Source organism: Chelonia mydas, chromosome 6 (genome assembly GCF_015237465.2).
Source record: "Chelonia mydas isolate rCheMyd1 chromosome 6, rCheMyd1.pri.v2, whole genome shotgun sequence".
In the NCBI taxonomy this organism is placed as follows: Eukaryota; Metazoa; Chordata; order Testudines; family Cheloniidae; genus Chelonia; species Chelonia mydas.
Window position 1 is genome coordinate 36633563 of NC_051246.2, and position 22459 is coordinate 36656021.

Below are 22459 nucleotides of genomic sequence, written 5' to 3' on the forward strand. Positions count from 1 at the left end.
TCTCTGGGTGACGTAAATTTTATATATGAATGTCCTGGAGCTGAGAGCTATCAGACTAGCCTGTAGAGCATTCCTGCCTGTTTTGCAGAACACCACAATGCAAATCCTAACTGACAACATGTCCACTATGCACTATATACATACCAAACAATGAGGTGCCTGATCATCCCATTTCTGCCAGGAAGCCATCTGACTCTGAATGTTGTGTCCCCAACACAAGATTACCTTGTTTGCTATATACCTATCCAGGGTCGGCAATGATCTGGCAGACTTCTTAACCAGGCATGCAGTGACCAGCCACAAATGGTCACTGTAGGGTCTATCATGGTGTCATTATTCCATCAATGGGGGACCCCCGCAATAAACTGGTTTGACACAGAAGACAACACCAAATGACCAAACTTCTGCTTAAGAGAAGGTGAGAGTCTTGGCTCATTACAGCTGCTTTTTCTTCCTTTTGGTGGTCTTGAGGGATGCTATATGCTTTTCCACTGATTCCCCTAATCCCCAGGATAATATCCAAGATCAGGTGAGACAAATTTGCGGTTATCCTGATAGCCCCTGACTGGCTAAGGCAGTTTTGGCTGTCAAACAAGATACAGATGTCCATGTAGCCTCCCCATTCCTCTGAGCCTGTCTGGACATAATATCTTAGAATCAAGATCGGAACTTGCACACAGATCTGCAGTGGTTGCAGTGATGGCTTGGATATTGGCTGGGTGAGCACTGCTGACAAGAGACTGGTCTCTGAAGGTTAAGAAAATTCTCATCCAAAGCACGAAACCTTGTAGCAGGAAGATTTACTTCCTCCTAATGGAAAAGATTTTCCATATGGGTATTCTAAAATAATATGGACCCAGTAGAGGTACAGATACCAAAGTTCCTTGACTATACATAGCTACTAAAACAGGCTGGACATTTAACTCTTTCAAAGTCCACCTACCAGCAATATCAGTATGTACACCTTGGTAAAATCACAGTCTATTTTCTCGCATCCGAAGGTATTGAAATTCCTTAAAGGCCTCCTTCATGCCTACCCTCCAGTTAGAGACCCTACTCCTTTGTGGAATCTCTGTCATCCTCCTGCAACTCACAAAACCACCCTTTTAACCACTGTTGGATTACTCAGTACACTGTGCCATCAGGGTGTTCTTTCTGGTTGCCGTCACTTCAACCCCAGAGAGTCAGAGAGCCTCCAAGCCCTCATGGGTTGTGTGGCCTACACATCATTCTGTAGGGACAAGGTGGTGTTGAGACCACATCCCAGGTTTATCCTTAAGTTAGTCTCAATCCTTCACCTGAACCAATCAATTGCCTTGCTAGTCTTCTTCCTGAAGCACATTCTGGATGTTGCCAGGGCCTTAAAAGACCAATACTTCCCAGCTGTCTTCCCACCTCTTAGTGGCCATTTCCAGCCCATTTAAGGGCCAAACCATCTGATCACAGAGAATCTCCAAGTGGATTTCAAAGTGCATTTCCACTTGCTGTCAACTGGTTGGCAGGCCTCACTGACGCACACTCCACTAGGGCAGCGGTTCTCAACCTTTCTCTTTCTGAGAAAACATGCTATAAAAATTCCACGGCCCACCTGTGCCACAATAACTGGTTTTCTACATATAAAAGACAGCGCGGCATTAGGGGGTAGCAATTGAGCAATTGCCTGGGGCCCCAATCCACAGGGGCCCCCATGAAACTACATTGCTCAGGCTTCATCTTCAACCCTGGGTGGCAGGCCTCAGGGACCTGGGCTTCAGCCCCGTGCAGTGAGACTTAGGCTTTCTGCCCTGGGCCTCAGTACGTCTAATGTTGGCCCTGCTTGGAGGCCCACCTGAAACCTGCTCGAGGCTCCGGAGCCCTGTTTGAGAACTACTGCACTAGGGCATAGCCTGAATCTACCACCTGCTTCAGGAACATTCCAGTTTCTGAGATCTGTATGGCTGCAATGTGGAGCAACCCACTGTTTTGTTTTGTTTTTGTTAAACATTATTGCCTTGACATGGCAGCCAGGGCAGATGCCAAGTTCAGGAGGCAGTACTACAGTCATTGTTCGACTAATGTAACTGGAACTCCTCATTCCCACCATCCAGAGGACACTGACACATTCTCTAAAAAGAATACCGACAGTAATTGTGGCTCTTTGAGATGTAGTAGTCAGTGTGGATCCCATAACTTACCTTACATCCCTGGTTTTCAGAGTCCTCCGCAACATTGGCTTTGAATTGTGGGGGAACTGATAGAGGCTGATGGCTCTCCTGCCCTTTATGCCCTTGTATGGGAACATGAGGTGGCACAGGATATATGCATTGTCCCAAAGGACACTGTTGTTCAAAGAAATTCCAGCTCTGCATGCATAAGGCACGTGTGAACCAACAGCGGGATCCACCCTGATTACAGTATCTTGAAAAACCACAGTTACTGGATGGGAAGTAACCATTCTTTTCTTGCACCAGTTGATCTGTCTTGAAATGTTTTCTATGTGAGGTTTTCTTTCACAGTAAGACTGGGCTAAAATATGATCTAAGAAATGCATGAAAAATCATTAATCAGGCACTTCAGAATCCTAAATTTAATCTCAATCCAGTTACTTATTTTTGTAGTGGTTTATAACTTTACCTATATACATTTCTATATTTGTTCCAGGTGAAAGACCATTCAAATGTCCCTTTGAAGGCTGTGGAAGGTCATTCACAACATCCAATATTAGAAAAGTTCACATCAGGACACATACTGGTGAAAGACCCTATTACTGTACAGAACCAGGATGTGGGAGAGCATTTGCCAGTGCAACCAATTACAAGAACCATGTGAGAATACATACAGGTACGTGAGTGACATTTTGTTTGAAGAGCAATTTCCTTTTTAGCTGCTGTGATTTTTCTCCTTGGTGGACCAGTTGTTGCTGCACATCAGAACTGGGGTAGAAAGTTTTTTATAGTGATGTGTCATGGTTTTTGTTACTTTATTTAACCCTTTTCTCTCCTTTGACCAGCCACAAATGGTCACTGTAGGGTCTATCATGGAGCCATTATTCCATCAATGGGGGACCCCTGGATTGACTTGTTTGCCCTAGGAGACACCACCAAATGACCAAACTTCTGCTTAAGAGGAGGTGTGACTTTCTCATCCTGCTCTCAATACAGTTGTACCTAGGGCCTAATCCAAAGCCATTTGAAGACAATGGAAAGACTTTAAAGGGCTTTGGATCAAACCCTTAGTCCCCAAGTTTCACCTTTATTGTTAAGTAATGTAAAGCACAAACCTCAGCCTGATGTTGGCTGTTCCTAGAATTTTTCTCTCTTGGGGTACTCTGTCCCTGCCCTTAGTTCCCCCTCCTTTGTGGAAAGAATCAAAATCTTCTGCTGCTCTTCGAGAGATGTCCCTGCGGGTGCTCCACTCCAGGTGTTGGTGCACCTCTGCGCCTTCACTTGGAGATTTTTACAGCAGCACTCACGCGGGCCACGCACGCGCGGTGCCTACCTCATGCGCCAACTGCACCTCAATAGCGTGTACGCGGCCCGGGCTCCTCAGTTCCTTCTCTACCATCTGTGGCCTGAGACGGAGCTCAGCAGTCTCGCTCAATTATTTTTTGCTTAAGATAGTTAGTTGTTTATACAGTTTACCTAGCTTTTTTTAGTCAGATAAGTTACATTTCTCCCTTCTTCTCTTAAAAAAATAAAATAAAAAAATTCCTTCCCAGTTTTGTCTGTCAGTTAGACAGTTTATACTGAGCCTGGCTCGCCAGGTTTTAAGAGATGCACTATGTGCAGAGAGGCCATCCCTATCTCTGATGGCCATTTTCAATGTGTTTGCTGTTTGGGGGAGTCCCACATCCCCCCAAAATGTGCCCACTTCAGTAAACTGAAGGCTAGGGCATGAAAGGATAGAGACCTGAGGCTCAAGTTAATTCTAATGAAGTCCCTCAGACCTGCCTTTGACCCAGATCAAGAGTCCTACTCAAGACACAGCCCTCCTAAGTCCACTAAGGACAAGAAAACAACAAAAAACTGGCCAGCTTCATCACCTCACAGAGACCAGCCAGCATCCAAATGGTCTCCTACCAGGTCTGTCTCGTCAGTGCCGAACACGGCTCAGCACATACAATACTCCGGGGATCTCTGGCACCGTATGTACCCCAGCTGCTGCTGGTGTGCACCGTTTCGGTGCCAAGGCTATGGGCTTAAAGTTGCCTGCCTCTTCTAATACGGCACCGCAAAGCGCTGCAAAGGACTCGGTGCCAACTCAGCTGAGGCTGCCCGTGCCACACAGAAGTACAGTTGCTGTCCCAGCACCGACACCTCAACCACCTATGACTCCGCATATGGCGCCGCACCAATCGGCACTGGCCGACCGTGCGGCACCGCCGCTGCACCCAGCACAATATATTTCGGCTCCTTCTACCTCTGCACCACAATTTATTCATTCCAGCGATTTGCTAATTTCGCCAACTCCAGATTCCCCGTTACTTGGTAACGATCTCTCACTGGAACTGTCGGCATGGCACCGACAGCTGTTCCCTGTTTCCTCTCACTTTTCTAGTGATAAGGATGATGAAGTGGAGGGAGTTTTTTTCACCACACCATTCCACTCTCATTCACACTCCTGCTAGCATAGGACTAAGGAGACTGAGGTCCTCATATTCTAGGGTCTTACAACCCTGGTATGGACACCTGTGGATGGGACCACCCATGCCCTTCCCCAGACAATGGCATTACTGGAACCCATGGGGGTCCTACAGCAGGCACCACAGTAGCCGGCACAGCCCATGCAGAGGCGACACTAGATCTCCTCCTGTACTCATGCACGCTTCTGTGATGGACGGATGGGAGCAACCAGCAATGGTGCATGCAGACGAGGAGGCACCTGAATCCTCTCCTAAATAATAATAATTCTTCCACCTCACCGGACAAGGGCTATTATGCCCCCACTCTCAACAACAGCAGATGATTTTACTCATGTTCAGGACCTCTTCAAAAGAGTGGCTAATGAGCTCAAGATCACTCTGGAGGAGGTGTCAGACTCAGCATGAGCTAATCGACCTATTACAACCTTTGACCTCCTCCAAGATCGCCCTACCTAGTAATGGAGCCATTATGGACCTTGTCAGGAATATCTGGCAAACCCCAGCCACCATACACCCTACCTACAAAAGGGCAGTCCGGAAATTCTATGTTCCCTCCAGGGGCTCAGAATTCCTTTTCATGCACTCAGCACCAAATTCACTGGTAGTAGAAGCAGCCAACCAATTGAACAAACAGCAGCATTTTCGGTCCACTCCATCTGATGATAGCAAAAGAATGGACCTACTCGGCCGCAAAGTTTATGCTTCATCCATGCTATAATTTAGAGTGCCAAACTACACGGCCCTACTGGCCAAATATGATCACAGAAATTACGGGAAACTCATGGACTTTATTAATGACATCTCAGAGGACAAGAGACAACAATTCATAGCAGTAGCCTCTGAAGGACAAATTATTTCCCGCACAGCATTGCAGGCTGCCCTCGATGCTGCAGACACAGCTTCCAGGTCCACCACGACGGCCGTAGTGATGCGTCAAGCTTCATGGTTTACCTCTTCTTCTTTCCCACGCGAGATACAAAACACCATGGGGAATCTCCCCTTCAATGGCGAGAAGTTGTTTTCAGCAAAAACCAACGAGGTGCTGCACACCATGAAGGATTCCAGAGGGACGCTCAGATCCCTAGGCATCCATACAATAGCAACTAGAAGAAGACAATACAGGTATTAGCCTTACCCAACGCACATGATACATGGCCTACATACAACAACAGAGGCCATACAACCACCAGAAACAACATTCCCAGAGACCCAGGCATCAACGACGATGCCCCACACCATTGGCACCGTCCCAACTCCCTCCACCTAATAAGCAGATTTGAAGCCTTGGTCGAGGGTATAGAAGACCTCCCACCCACTCCAGCACTTATACTTCTCATCCAACCTTTTGGTCACCGTTTGCTTCCATTCTACCACAACTGGCGAGATATGGACAGATGGGCCCTAGAAGTCATCCGATTGGGCTATTCCATCCCTTTCCTGTCCATACCCCCCACCCACCTTCCACCCCGTCCTTCTTTAGGACCACTTGTTCTACCAAGAGGTGCAAGATCTTCCACAAATAGGAGCAGTGGAGACAGTGCCCAATCAGTACAGGGGAAAGGGTTTTTATTCCCACTAATTTTTGACAGAAAAGAAAAGTGGAGGATGGTGACCCATTCTCAACCTCAAGTGACTCAACAAGTTCGTCGAAAAAGAAAAAATTCAAAATGGTTACCCTCACAACCATAATTCCAGCACTGGAGTAGGAAGATTGGTTTTCAGCCCTTGACCTGCAGGATGCTTATTTTCATGAAACTATACACCCTGCCCACAGGCGTTTTCTCAGATTTGTCATGGGCTCAAATCACTAGGTTCTGCCCTTTGGCCTCTCAACAGCACCCCGTGTCTTTTTCCAAGATTCTCACAGTGGCAAGAGCACAACAACCGAAAAAAGGAGTCCTAATTTTTTCTTACCTGGACGATTGACGGCTGAAGGTGCAGACTCTTGAGGAGGCCTTCCAAGCCATGCAGATGACCATCAACTGCTTCCAGGGTCTTGGCCTACAAATAAACAAAAACAAATCCGCATTAACTCCTACTCAACGACTAGAGTTCATAGGCACTCATCTTGATTTCGTAACCGGATTTGCATAATCTCCCATCCGACGGATTCAGTACCATAAAGAATCTTGTTGCCAAGTTGCAAGACAGCCCACAAGTCACTGTTCGGGACCGTGTGCAACTTCTCAGCCATCTGGCCTCTTGCACTTCTGTGGTCAAGAATGCGTGCCTCTACATGCAATGCCTGCAGAGTTGGATGACCACTGTCTACAGACCGAATGTGCACAGCCTAAACATACTTCTATCCATACCTACCAAAGTCAAGGACTCACTCACATGGTGGACTTGTCCACACAACCTCTGCTCTGGAGTCCCATTCGTGCAGGAGTCCCCCTCCGTTATAATTACCATGGATGCTTCCCTCACGAGCTGGGGAGCACACATGGCACACCACACCACTCAGGGACTCTGGTCCCCTAGAGAAGCCTCACTACACATAAATCCTTTAGAGCTCCAGGCGGTCCACAACGCCTGCCTCCAATTTCTCCCATACATCCAGAACCAACATATCATGCTCATGACCGACAACATCGTCTGCATGTTTATATAAACAGACAAGGGGGAGCTCGATCCCACTCACTCTGCATGGAGGCTATGAAACTTTGGAACTGGTGCCTTCAACACAGTATCCAAATTTCAGCCTCCTACATATCTGGTTTACTAAACACCACTGCGGACGAGCTCAGCAGATCTTTTCCCGCAGATCATGAATGGGAGATAAACGATACTATCCTACACAACATATTCAAAATACGGGGCTACCCGCAACTGGATCTCTTTGCAACCACGACCAACAAGAAATGCCCGGAATTCTATTCCAGAGTGGGCCTAGGAAAGCACTCAGGGGGAGACGCATTCATCATCAAATGGAGTGACAATTTCCTATACGCATTCTCCCTGATACCACTTCTTCACAGGGTATTACAAAAAATACGAGCGGAGAGGGTCAGGGTCATACTAATAGCCCCTACATGGCCCAGACAGTCATGGTACCTATTTTTAATGAGATGTCGGTTTGTCTGCCGATTCCACTCCCCCCCCCCCCCCCCCGCCCCGAACCTATTACCACAACACAGGGGTCAACTACACCACACCAGCGTAACGATTCTGCACCTCAAAGCATGGCTCCTCAGTGGTTCTCTAATGAGGAACTAGACTGCTCTGAACAGGTACAAAGAGTACTGTTACATAGGGGTATGTGTGGATTTTGTTCTACTATCTCCATAAATGGACGAGGTTCACTCACTGGTGCTCCACCAAGCAAACAGCTTGTGCTTCCACCCCTCTTTCACTAATGCTAGACAGTTTAAGTTCTAAAAGACAATCTGGGCTCTCCTTTAGCTCCATAAAGGTACATTTAGCAGCAGTTACGGCGTTTCACAATAAGACTGGAGACACTACTTACTTTACCCACCCCATCACAAAGCGGTTCCTCAAGGGTCTCCAGACGCTATAGCCGGACATTAGACCACCCACTCAACCCTGTGACCTGCACTTGGTCCTCACATCCGTGATGCGCCATCCACTTCAATGAACCTATCAGTCTATCAACTTTCTTTCCTAAATTGCATGCGAACACTTTTGAATCAGCAATGCACACACTCGACATGTGCAGATCATTGTCCTTTTATTTCGATAAGACTAAGCCCTTTAGGGCTTCCCCTAAACTTTTCATTTCAATTTCAGAACAATCCACAGGTAAATCCATCTCTACCCAGAGAATATTCAATTGGATAGCAGACTGTTATGCTACAAACTAAAGAAGATGAATCCTCCAACTTCTGTTAGAGCACACTCCCCCAGATCTGTGCCAATGTCTTTGGCATTCTTATGTAACAATCCCCTCACAGATATTTGCAAAGCCGCCACCTGGACTTCAGAGCATACCTTTGCTTAACATTATACTCTTTCTCAGGGTCCCCAGACCAACATTCAAATGGGCCGAGCTGTTCTGTCTACAGCTTTCTTACCAGATCCGAAGTCCCTACCTCCTTAAGAGATACTGCTTTTCAGCCACCTGGAGTGGAGCACAGGGGCATCTCTCAAAGAAGAGGAGGTTACTCACCTGTGCAGTAACTGACGTTCTTCAAGATGAGTGTCCCTGGGTGCTCCACTACCCGCCCTCCTCCCCTCTACTTTGGAGTTTGGAGCGGCCTCCGTTGTAGAAAAGGAACTGAGGAGCCTGGGCCGCGCACGCGCTATTGAGAGACAGTCGGCAAATTAAGTAGGCACTGCGTATGTGCGGCCCATGTGAGTACTGCTGTAAAAATCTTGGAGCGAAGGCGCAGGGGCGCACCAACACCTGGAGTGGAGCAACCACAGGGATACTCATCTTGAAGAACTTCAGTTACTGCACAGGTGAGTAACCTCCTCTTCTGGACCTAACAGGATCCACTTGGTCTAGCTGCTAGGATGAATCAGCAGAAGTAACACTGCATCCATGTGCAGGGTCCTACAGCCCTGTAGCCATGATTTTTTGTATCCTCCTGTTTTTCATTGTTAGCAGGGATGAATAAATCTCTTGGAGTTGAAGATTTTGTATACTACTTGAACTGGTTTTTGGGGTTGAGTTTGTGTTATATTGATTTTACGTGAAGAATGTCATTTCTATTTAGCCTTAATCATTTTAATATATAAATCCCATAAAATTTCTGTAGAGCTAAAGAGACTGAGGTTTGGAACTCTAACTTACCAGACCAAATAACATTTAATCTTTGAGGATAAGTGTAGATCTTCCTGTGAAGTCAGAAGGGCAGCTAATGTAAAGAGTTAGGGCAGAATTGTGAATACTGTGCCAAATGGAGGGCTGTACTGGCATCTTTCCAGGAGCTTGGAGGGCCATATGTTGTTTTCATATAGTGGAGCAGATTGCAGCTGCCCTCATCTTTAGTATGAATATCTGGCACATGAAAAGTAGGAGATCCAGCATGCATAGTCCTTCTTGATCTGAATGGCCTCCTCAGATCGCCTGGTAAGGCCAGCTTATTGTGGCAGCACATTGGTATTAAAGAGGACAGTCATGGATTGCATTGTGACCATTGTTGCTGCATTAGGGAAGGAAGCTGGAGAATGCCTGACTGACCTGGGTGGTAGTAAAATTGTGCCATTAAATATCTGTGAAAGTGGCAGGATATTTATTGTCAGGGTTTTCCTGCATATCCTGGTTATAATTTTCTTAATCCCTTTTGTCTTTCCCTTTAGGTGAGAAGCCCTATGTCTGCACGGTTCCTGGCTGTGACAAACGTTTCACAGAATATTCCAGTTTATACAAACACCATGTTGTACATACTCATTCCAAACCATACAACTGCAATCACTGTGGGAAAACATACAAGCAGATTTCCACACTTGCTATGCACAAGCGAACAGCGCACAATGACACAGAGCCAATTGAAGAAGAGCAGGAAGCTTTCTTTGAGCCGCCTCCAGGTTTGTGTTTGGTGTTCCTAGTCTCTGATCTTCCTCCCATAGTAGCAAAATAAAAGATTGCATCCAGCACACACCTATGACTATCAGTATTCCACAGAGTCAGGGGAATTAAAAGACAGGTGTGATATTTTCTTCATTAATACTTTGCACTAACTAGCATCTTTTATCTGAGAGTACTAAAGTGCTTTACAAACACTAAGTAAACCTCAAAATACTTGTGTGAGGCACAGTAGGTAGATAAGTAAACGGGCACTGAGAGAGTAATTGACTTGGTCATAAAACAAGTCAGTGGCAGAGCTGAGAATAAAACAGAAACAGCCTTCCTGTGCTCTAACCACTAGATCACACCATCTATGAATATCATATTGAAGAAGGCCTGAGGATGGACAAAATGTTTATATTACATCCTAAAGAATTCTTCTAAGTATATAAAACACCATGCATGAAAGTCTGTGCTGTGATCTTAAAGGCGCAGTGCTGGAGAAGGGAGGGAAAAAAGTGGCTTCACACTATCTTTGCACCCTCTTGATTTTGAGCTACTCCTGAGACCAAAGTGGTCTGCCCTAAAGTTACAACAGCCTTTCTGGTCTGCCCTATGGGTAGTGGGGCAGTTGAGGATGCCGACAGTGCTATTCTCTATGGATCTGCCCCCAGCACAGCCCATACAAGATGTCCATTTACTGTTCGCAAGCAGTTTTTCTATATGTAGGAGCACTATCTAGAAAACGGTCTTTACAGTACTTTAGACACTTAAATCCAGTCAGAGTAAAAAGGTCAGACTGATTGGGGTATGAAAAAATGCATTTTCTTATTGCAAGAAAACAAACATAATTTTTTACATTCTTATTTTAGCTGGTGTTGAGGTTGGATACAGGGTAGATGTAAATAAGTGATCTATCCTGACTGGAAAAGCAGTTTTACTATTTGTATATGGGAGACTGCAGTGAAACCACTCTTAAGTAAATTGCCGCATTCTGATTGCTACTTACAAAGGAAAGATTAGAATGGAAGATTTCTATTTGCCAAGGTTAAACATTTGTTAAGATAATATACTGTTATATCAGTCCTCACACAATGATGCCACTCTACTTCTCTGAGGTTGTGTGTTCGTTAATGAATACTTTTTTTAATGGGCTGCCGACTGTGTTTACATCAAACCTTAGTATGTAAAGGTTAATGTTTAATTAAATGAATCACAGTATTGTTTGTCACCCTTTTTAATATTCTCTTTGCTTATAAACTAAGTAAATATGCCTTAAATACCAAAATGTCTATTTTCTTTTCAATGCACAGGATTTATATGCATTATTCCCCATTTAAAAAGTATGCCCCAGACCTAGTAAAACAGTCATTTGGGGCATTGTGATATGATTTCAGTATCAGTTTCATTTCCTTCTCTCTCTCTCTCTCTCTCTCTCTTCCCCCTTGTTACAACCCAGAATTTAAAACTTTTTATCCAGAAAGTTTCTTTTTCTGTTTTTAGGTTTACTCTTATTACTATTAGTATTTGCAGTATGTAACATATCCTCCTGTTTTCCTTTTATGAAATAGATCAAGGTGAAGATGTTCTAAAAGGCTCCCAGATAACCTATGTGACAGGTGTAGATGGGGAGGATGTCGTTTCCGCACAAGTTGCTACAGTTACTCAGTCAGGACTGGGTCAACAAGTTGCATTAATTTCCCAGGATGGGACCCAGCATGTAAGTATTCACCATAGTAAAGAATTTGCTAACAAGAGGACATTCAGAATTAAAACTGTTATCTATCTTCAGATATTCCATTATGCTTACTTACATTAGAGTTAAAATCCCTGAATAATGGATGTTTGTATGTATTAGGGCCAGGTTTCAAAAGCTGGGTCAGAATAAATATAAGTTTAGGAATGGGCTTCCTTTGGAATACCCAGGTTAGGCCTTGTTTGTTTGTTCTGAGTAGAGTATGCATACAAAGGCTTTTTGGCCTTCACAGCATCCCACAGCAACAAATTCCACAGGTTGAATGTGCATTGTGTGAAGAAATGCTTCCTTACATCTGTTTTAAACCTGCTGTCTATTATTTGACCAGGTGACCGTTAGTTTCTGTGTTATGTGAAGGGATTACAAAAATCACTTCCCTATTCACTTTCTCCATACCATTCAAGATTTTATCCACCTGTAGTCATCTCTTTTCCCAAAATGAATAGTCCCAGTCTTTTTAATCTCTCCTCATATGGAAGCTGTTCCATACCCCAGTCATTTTTGTTATTCCTTTTCCAATTCTAATATGTCCTTTTTGAGATGGGGCAGTCAGAGCTGCACACAGTATTCAAGGTTTGGGTGTCTCATGGATTTATATAGTAGCATTATGATATTTGCTGTCTTCCTAATGGTTCCTAACAATCTGTTTGCTTTTTTGACTGCCACTGCATGTTGAACAAATGTATTCGGAGAACTATCCATAGTGACCCCAAGATCTCTTTCTTGCATGGTAACAGTTAATTTAGAACCCATCATTTTGTATGTATAGTTGGGATTACGTTTTCTAGTGTGCAATACTTCGCATTTACCAATATTTTATTTCATCTGCCATTTTGTTGCCCATTCACCTTATTTAGTGAGATCCCTTTGCAACTCTTCTCAGTCAGCTTTGGACTTAACTACCTTGAGTAACTTTGTATCATCTGGAAGTTTTTCCATCTCACTGTTCATCCCTTTTTCCAGTTCATCCCTTTTTCCAGAATCTGTTGAACAGCACAGGTCCCAGTACAGATCTTTGGGGATCCCACTATTTACCTCTCTCTCTCCACTGTGAAAACTGACCCTTTATTCCTACCCTTTGTTTCCTGTCTTTTAACCAAGTATCGGGGGTAGCCGTGTTAGTCCGTATCCCTTTCTCTTTTAACCAGTTACTGGGGATCTTCCCTCTTATACCATGACTGCTTACTTTGTTTAAGAGCCTTTGGGGAGAGACCTTATCAAAGGCTTTCTGAAAGTCCAAGTATGCTATATTGACTAGATCACTCTTATCCACATGCTTGCTGACTCCCTCAAACAATTCTAATATACTTGTGAGGCACATTTTCCCTTTACAAAAACCGTATTGACTCTTCCCCAGGATATTGTGTTTATCTATATGTCTGATAATTCTGTTCTTTACTATAGTTTCAACCAATTTGCCTGGTACTGAAGTTAGGCTCACTGCCCTGTAATTGCCAGGATCGCGTCTGGAGCCTTCTAAAAAAAAATAAATGTTACGTTAACTACTCTGCAGTCATCTGATACAGAGTCTGATTTAAGAGAGAGGTTACATACCACGGTTAGTAGTTCTGCAATTTCATATCTGAGTTCTTTCAGAACTCTTAAGTTAATGCCATTTGGTCCTGGTGACTTATTACTGTTTAATTGATCAGTTCCCTCTCTCAGGGTTGGAAGGCCTTAGAAGCTTTGCAGGCTCATTTTGCTCACCCCCACTGCCACAGACACACCCCATAATAAGAACTTCTTTGCATAGAGCCTGATTTCTGAGGCTTCCTGAAATTCCTTAATAAGCTGTTATGATCTCACAGATCCAGGCTTTACTCACCTATATCTGTCCAGACTCCCTGACCTTCTGAATCTTTCCTCTGAATGCAGGGGCTTGCCAGTTCTAGTGCAGCTGGACAGTTCCCATCACTAGCCGTCTTCAGTCACTGCCAAGAGGGAACAAGAAGTGCACTGCCCTCAGCACAAGATCTCTGCAGAAAGTTTGTTTTCATTTAAGTGGTAAATAAGGAACTTAGTTGAGAGAGGACCTTGCCATAAGAAGTTCATCTGTTTATTTCTTGTTTGGGGCCTGCACCACCACCAAGACATATCTGGGAAAATCCTTGCTTTTTATATTTCAGCAGGGCAAGGAGTTGATATATGTATTTAGATCTGAAAAATACCCTTTGATTCAGATGGGGAGGTATGTCTACACTACGAAATTAGGTCAATATTATAGAAGTCAATTTTTAGAAATCGATTTTATACAGTCGATTGCATATATCCACACTAAGCGCATTAAGTCGGCGGAGTGCATCCTCACTACCATCGTCAGCAACCACTTCTGCTGCAACTCTGCTCTCCTGCAGACGCCATGCCACAGCAAGCATGGAGCCCACTCAGATCACCGCGGCAGTTATGAGCATTGTAACACCTCGCGCATTATCCTGCAGTATGTGCAGAATCAGGACCTGCAAAAGCAGGCAAGAAGGTGACGGCAGCACAGTGACGAGAGTGATGAGGACATGGACACAGACTTCTCTCCAAGTACGGTCCCCAGCAATTTGGACATCCTGGTGGCAATGAGGCAGGCTCATGCCATGGAACACCGATTCTGGGCCCGGGAAACAAGCACAGACTGGTGGGACCGCATAGTGTTGCAGGTCTAGGATGATTCCCAGTGGCTGCAAAACTTTCGCATGCATAAGGGCACTTTCATGGAACTTTGTGACTTGCTTTCCCCTGCCCTGAAGCGCCAGAATACCAAGATGAGAGCAGCCCTCACAGTTCACAAGCGAGTGGCGATAGCCCTGTGGAAGCTTGCAATGCCAGACAGCTACCGGTCAGTCGGGAATCAATTTGGAGTGGGCGAATCTACTGTGGGGGCTGCTGTGATCCAAGTAGCCAACACAATCACTGAGCTGCTGCTATCATAGAATCATAGAAACATAGAATATCAGGGTTGGAAGGGACCTCAGGAGGTCATCTAGTCCAACCCCCTGCTCAAAGCAGGACCAATCCCCAATCAAATCATCCCAGCCAGGGCTTTGTCAAGCCTGACCTTAAAAACTTCCAAGGAAGGAGATTCTACCACCTCCCTAGGTAACGCATTCCAGTGTTTCACCACCCTCCTAGTGAAAAAGTTTTTCCTAATATCCAACCTAAACCTCCCCCACTGCAACTTGAGACCATTACTCCTTGTCCTGTCCTCTTCTACCACTGAGAATAGTCTAGAACCATCCTCTCTGGAACCACCTCTCAGGTAGTTGAAAGCAGCTATCAAATCCCCCCTCATTCTTCTCTTCTGCAGACTAAACAATCCCAGTTCCCTCAGCCTCTCCTCATAAGTCATGTGTTCCAGACCCCTAATCATTTCAATCATAATCATAATCAATCAGGGGTAATCAACCCTAATCATAATCAATCAGGGGTAATGACTTTGGGAAATGTGCAGGTCATAGTGCAGGTCATAGTGGATGGCTTTGCTGCAATGGAATTCCCTAACGCATATCCCTATCTTGGGACCAGACCACCTTGGCAGCCAATACATAAACCGCAACGGGTACTTTTCAATGGTGCTGCAAGCACTGGTGGATCACAAGGGATTTTTCACCAACATCAACGTGGGATGGCCGGGAAACGTACATGATGCTCGCATCTTCAGGAACTCTGGTCTGTTTGAATAGCTGCAGGAAATAACTGCAGACCAGACCAGAAAATAACTGTTGGGGATGTTGAAATGCCTATAGTTATCCTTGAGGACCCAGCCTACCCCTTAATTCCATGGCTCATGAAGCCATACACAGGCACCCTAGACAGTAGTCAGGAGCTGTTCGACTATAGGCTGAGCAAGTGCAGAATGGTGGTAGAACGTGCATTTGGATGTTTAAAAGCGCGCTGGCGCAGTTTACTGACTTGGTTAGACCTAAGCGAAACCAATATTCCCATTGTTATTGCTGCTTGCTGTGTGCTCCACAATATCTGTGAGAGTAAGCGGGAGACATTTTTGGCGGGGTGGGAAGTTGAGGCAAATCACCTGGCCACTGATTACGCGCAGCCAGACACCAGAGCGATTAGAAGAGCACAGCAGGGCACGCTGTGCATCAGAGAAGTTTTGAAAACCAGTTTCATGACTGGCCAGGCTACAGTGTGACAGTTCTGTTTGTTTCTCCTTGATGAAAACCCACCCCCTTGGTTCACTCTATTTCCCTGTAAGCCAACCGCCCTCCTCTCTTCGATCACCGCAGGCAGAGGCAATAAAGTCGTTGTTGTTTCAAAATCATGCATTCTTTATTAATTCATCACACAAATAGGGGGATAACTGCCAAGGTAGCCCGGGAGGGGTGGGGAAGGAGGGAAGGACAAGGCCACACTGCACTTCAAAACTTATTGAATGCCAGCCTTCTGTTGCTTGGGCAGTCCTCTGGGGTGGAGTGGTTGGGTGCCCGGAGCTGCCACCCCATGTTCTTGGGCGTCTGGGTGAGGAGGATATGGAACTTGGGGAGGAGGGCAGGCAGTTACACAGGGGCTGCAGCGGTGGTCTCTGCTCCTGCTGCCTTTCCTGCAGCTCCACCAGACACTGGAGCATATTAGTTTGATCCTCCAGTAGCCTTAGCATTGCATTCTGCCTCCTCTCATCATGTTGCCGCCACCTCTCATCTTGCTCGTCCCTCCTGTCCTCACATTCATTTTCTGCTTTCCTGGACTCTGCCTTTGGTTGCCTCCACCCATTCTGCTGAGCTCTTTCAGTGCGGGAGGACTGCATGAGCTCAGGGAACATTTCATCGCAAGTGCAGTTTTTTCGCCTTCTTATCTGCGCTAGCCTCTGGGACAGAGATGATGGGGGAGCGTTGAAACATTTGTAGCTGCGGGAGGAAAAAAAGGGAGAGTAGTATTTAAAAAGACACATTTTTAGAGAACAATGGGTAGACTCTTTCACGGTGAACCAAGCTGTTAACATTACATAGCACATGTGCTTTTGGTACAAGGTCGCATTTTGCCTCTTGTATTGAGGGTCTGCCAGTTTGGTGTGAGAGATCACACACACAGGGCCGAGCAACAGAATTCGGCTTGCAGGCAGCCATGGTAAGCCACAGTCTTTCGGCTTCTTCAACCTTCATAATATGTGGGAATGGTTTCAAACAGCAGTGTCCTCCTTTCCCATACCAAGCACCCGTTGGGTTGGCCATTTAAAAGGAGGGGCTGCAGTTTTCAGGTTAACGTGCAGCACAAACCCAACTAATCCCTCCCACACGCACCCAATTCTCTGGGATGATCGCTTCACCCCTCCTCCCACCACGTGACTAGTATCAGGGAAGATCCCTGCCTCTTTGGTTTTTTGGTAGGCTTGCCAGAGCTCCTTAATTTTCACGCGGCACTGCTGCAGATCCCTGTTATAGTCTCTGTCCATCATGCCCTTGGAAATTTTTTTCAAATATTTTGGCATTTCGTCTTTTGGAACGGAGTTCTGATAGCATGGATTTGTCTCCCCATACAGCGATCAGATCCACTACCTCCTGTTTGGTCCATGCTGGCAGAGCCGCCCAGAGAGTGGGGCAAGTGGGGCAATTTGCTCCGGGCCCCACAGGGGCCCCCAGGAGAGTTTTCAGGGGTCCCCAGGAGAATTTTTGGCAGCACTTCGGCAACAGGTCCTTCAGTGCCGCCAAACACACCCAGAGTGAAGGACCCACTGCCGCTTCTTCCGCTCCGGGTCTTCGGCGGCAATTCGGCGGCGGGGGTCCTTCTGCTCCATGTCTTCAGCGAAGTGCCCCGAAGACCCAGAGCAGAAGGACCCCCCACCGCCGAAGACCCCAGACCCCCTGAATCCTCTGGGCGGCCCTGCATGCTGGAGCTCTTTTGCAATTCTGGGGCTGCATGGTCACCTCTGCTGATGAGTTCGCCACACTGGCCAAACAGGAAATGAAATTCAGAAGTTCCTGGTGCTTTTCCTGTGTACCTGGCTAGTGTATCTGAGTTGAAAGTGCTGTCCAGAGTGGTGCAATGGAGCACTCTGGAATAGCTCCCGGAGGCCAATACCGTCGAATTGCGTCCACACTACCCCGGCGATGTCAATTTCATTGCTAATCCTCTCATCGGGGAGGAGTACAGAAATCGATTTTAAGAGCCCTTTAAGTCGACAAAAATGGCTTCGTCGTGTGGATGAGTGCAGGGTTAAATCAATCTAACGCTGCTAAATTCGACCTAAACTCATAGTGTAGACCAGTGCAAAGATCAGTGGTGTTTGAGTGTTGTTGTGTTTGAGACCATTACTGTAGTGTATTTTTTTTTATGACCAAAGGTGAAGGAGTGTGGCAGCCCTAATCCAGAAATTCTTTGCACTTGTTCTTACACCCCAACTTGATTTTTATTTTTGGATTTCTTTTCTGTTTGGTAATGCATGTGAGACTGAGAACATAAAATAAATACCTACGTCTTTGAATTCTTAAGAAAAATTACAGTGATGTTTTACCAGCATTTTCTAAGCCAAATGAAAATGCAGGCATGTTTGATGCTTCTATTAAGACCAAACAAATGGTATTATGTTGAGTTCACATCTCCAACTCTTCTAGTGAAACTTTTAGTTATACTGTTCCTTATGCAAGACACTTCCATGGACAGTTTGTAATGTCTGAGGTTAATTTGGACGTGATCTAATTAAAACAGAACTTCTAAGCAGTTCTCTGGCTGAAAGAGGATATATGCTGCTGCTACCTATCCATTGTAGTTTAGTTTTATTTCTGTAAACATGCATTATGAATTAGGAAGCGTCTGAAAGATTGTGGGATAATGGATTCCAACCAGTAAAAGAGCTGGGATGGTGACACTTTGTTCAAGAAGGCTTGGGGAAGAAAAGCAGTTTGGAGGAAATGCAGGAACAAGCACAGCAGGACAGTGGTGATGGCTTTTCGAGTCTATAGCCAGTTTCGCTTAAATGTGATGGCTGGATAAAGTAAATTCTTCAATGTTACTGAGAATTGGCTGCCTTCTTAAGGATAGTTCTGGCTTGTTGTTTGTTGACAAAGAAATTGTGCTACCAGATGGCAGAAGAGTATTTTATAAACACTGTTACATTTTAAGTTTGTGTTGTCTTTATTTAAACTCTTATTTGGAAACATTTACAAATCTTGGATTGTTGTCTGAAAACACATTGCCATATGACCCAAAGTTAAAACTCATTTAAGACTCAATCAGCAATTAAAATAAATTTGTTTTAATTCAAAAATTACATTGTGTTTTAGGTCAACATATCTCAGGCTGACATGCAGGCCATTGGAAATACTATCACTATGGTAACACAAGATGGCACCACCATCACAGTCCCTGCCCATGATGCAGTCATTTCTTCTGCAGGAACACATTCTGTTGCAATGGTAACTGCAGAGGGCACTGAAGGACAGCAGGTAAAATGTTTTTCTGCATACCTGTGTCTTTTTTTTCTGAGATATTTTTAAATATATACACAAAGACACTTGAAGTATTATCTGCATCACACAAACATATCTGATTAGAGCAAAGATTTCCATACATGACTATATCATTCCTCTCATAATAACATGGTAATGCGTTGTTCTGTACTGCCTTACATGGAAGGCTCTGAGTTTTATATACATTAATTAGTTGAACCTCAAAACAACCTGTGACCTAGTGATGAGAGAACCAATTTACAGATGTATAAAATAAAGCACAGAAAGGTTGTGACATGCCCAAGTCATACTGCAAACCCGTGACAAAGCTGGGAATAAAATCCAGAACTAGTCCTGGCTCTTTGTCTCCTGCAAATCCCATTAAGGGACAACATTTCCTTAAGCAGAGTAAAAAATACTTTGGCAAATTTTGCTGCACTTTTTTGCCTTTAATCTGCAAAACATTAGATTTTTTTTTTCAGAAAGATATATAGAAATTTAGTTATGAAATTCCATAATCCCTGTTTTTCAGAATGTATTCAGATGTTGTAAAATGATCCCCTATTATATCTGTTTTAAAGGTGTGCTTGCAAATGAGAATATTTATTAATTATTATAGAACTATGGATCTATAAATCACAAATTAAGCAAATATTCTAAGCCCATGTGCAAATTATGCAATCTTCTCTATTTAAACTTTGAAAATATAAAAGAATTTGAGCTTTTCTGTGGTACCTTATTAGGCTGCCAAAGGAGAGAGTTAAATTTAAATGTGAATTCAGTCTTCTATTTCTCAGGACTGAAAGAGGTAACATTTGATGACTAGCTCATAGCATCTCCCTTAATTCTAAGTTCTGATCCTTGAGGATATCCATCTTTTGAGAATCAGGGGTAGCCATGTTAGTCTGTATCCACAAAAACAACAAGGAGTCCGGTGGCACCTTAAAGACTAACAGATTTATTTGAGCATAAGCTTTCATGGGTAAAAACCCCATTTCTTCAGATGCATCTTTTGAGAGGTCATGACAGATAAGATTGAAGAAGAGCATGAACATGATGATGGCGGTGTTGGTTTAAAAAAAAGTTGATCATATTTGTCTGTCTCTTAGATTGCATTGTTGAATCAAGTTAGAATAGTAAATTGTCCTAGATAGGCCCTGAAGTTAACATTCAACTGAGATTATTGAAACAAATTTTAAATTTCAGATTTTTTTTCTGTTGCCTTAAAGGTTGCTATAGTGGCTCAAGACTTAGCATTCCATAGTGCCTCATCAGAAATGGGACATCAGCAACATGGGCATCACTTAGTGACTACAGAAACCAGGCCTGTTACATTGTTGGCTACATCCAATGGAACGCAAATTGCAGTGCAGGTAAGATAATAATGCATTTTTATTTAGTGTGTGCCCTGTGTACAATGGTCTCTGGGCACCTAATGAAATAACTAACAAACTTATCTCCACCCTCCCACCCCAAAATAAAGGGCAGTCTGGCCCCATACTTAAATAAATAAATAAAAAATACTAGCATGGATGCAGAAATAACAAACATCCTTATTTCCTTCTTTCAAACATAAAAATAGCACCTATCAAATTGTAAAATTAGTTAAAAATACTGAGGCATATTGAGCCATACTTGGAAAAGTGCCATATTAATACATTTTCCTGTATATTGAGGGAGAGACTGTTCCAGAGGCACAGGCCTTCAGTGAGAAGCCCTGCTATCCATCCTTCAAGATTATATTTTGGGATGGTCAGAAATTCCAAACTCCCCAATTTACATTGCCAGGACTAGATAAAGGGATTGAAATGATTTCCCTGGCAGACTGATTCTGTGTTATCTATGGCTCAGAATACCAATAGTGAAACCACCCATTGAAATCAGTATCTAGATTTGTGCAGGATTGACATCCCCAGAAATCGCATCTTCTGTTTTATCCACGTAACAAGTACAGTTTGGGTAAAAGCAGAGTCAGAAGAAAATAAGGGTATTTGTTATTTCAGTAATAGGTATCAAAAAGTAGATGAGGTAAAAGGAAGAGAAAGTACCTGAAAATCTCCAGATTAAGATAAATATCGGTAAAAAATATTTTAGTAATTAGTAATGAATGGAAAGGAAATACTGAATAAGTATGCACCAGTTTTATGTTGCTCGTGCAGAATATATTTTGTGATATTTACCTGAGTGTATCAGTGGGATGCTTTGGGGGATCACCCAGACCAGCAATGGGTTGTGTTACCACCTGCCTTTAACACTGGGTGCTTCTGTACTGCTCAGCTTTGGCTCAGAGCCCTGACATCAGCAGCCTGCTCACAGCACAATGGGCTCACCCTGGCTTCCACCAGCCTGGTTACTCCAGCAGCCTTTCTAGTCCCGAGTCTCTCCAAAACCATCCCCCTTGTAGTGTCCAGAGCTTCACTGGTCCCTCACAGAAGTTATTATGGTCATTGCCTCCAAAGAGACAGAACATGCACATCAGTCTGGTAGTTTGGCTGAAGATTTTACTCTTCAGTTTAATATACAGCACTGAGATGGTTTCATAATAAACAAGAACAAGTTTATTAACAAAAAACAGATATTTAAGTGATAATAAGTAAGAATAGAAGGCACAGAGATGGTTACAAGTAAAACAAAACAAAACACGCTTTTTAGTGACTAAAGCTTTTTAAATTTCTATTTAAGCAGGTTCCTCATCTAGAGTCAGTTCCCAGACACTTCATCCCCCTTGGTTGAAGGATCCAACTTTCTCAGATTACAAGAGCTCTGGCCCTTTGTCTCCGTCCTATGATGGATAACAAGATGGCTTTTTGCTTCTGCTTATATCTTCCCAAAGTTCATTGACCTTGTTTCAAGAGGCAGGAAGGCGTCTTGGTGGTGCAGCCACAATCCCCTGTCATGTTTGTTAAGTGGTCATCTTCTGCCAATTGCTCACCTGATGACTTTGTTTACCTTACACGTAAATGCCTTTTTCATTGTCTTTGATCTCACCTTGGTTAATTTACATTGGAGACGTGGTCAAACTGGGCGAAACGACGTTCCTTTGTCTAAGATGGGCTGGGCTCAGGCACTACCTACCAAACACATTTTAGGAACAAATTTCCAGCCCACGTCTATAATTCTTTACACACTGTCAGTACGTACACAATAATATTAAGGACCAGCATGTGACTAATTTGCATATGACATCATCTTACATGGTAAAGATACAAGTTATGACAACAGTG

At 44.1% G+C, this 22459-nt stretch overlaps 1 protein-coding gene across 1 annotated transcript in view; it reads left to right on the plus strand.

The window, feature by feature from the left end:
- ZNF143 (zinc finger protein 143) overlaps positions 1 to 22459 on the plus strand; it is a 76131-nt gene that overhangs the window by 49781 nt on the left and 3891 nt on the right. The window contains exons 11-15 of the mRNA XM_037899788.2: positions 2641 to 2820; positions 9884 to 10111; positions 11663 to 11811; positions 19071 to 19232; positions 20465 to 20608. Coding sequence (XP_037755716.1) covers positions 2641 to 2820; positions 9884 to 10111; positions 11663 to 11811; positions 19071 to 19232; positions 20465 to 20608 — 863 coding nt within the window. The remainder of the gene's footprint in view (positions 1 to 2640; positions 2821 to 9883; positions 10112 to 11662; positions 11812 to 19070; positions 19233 to 20464; positions 20609 to 22459) is intronic.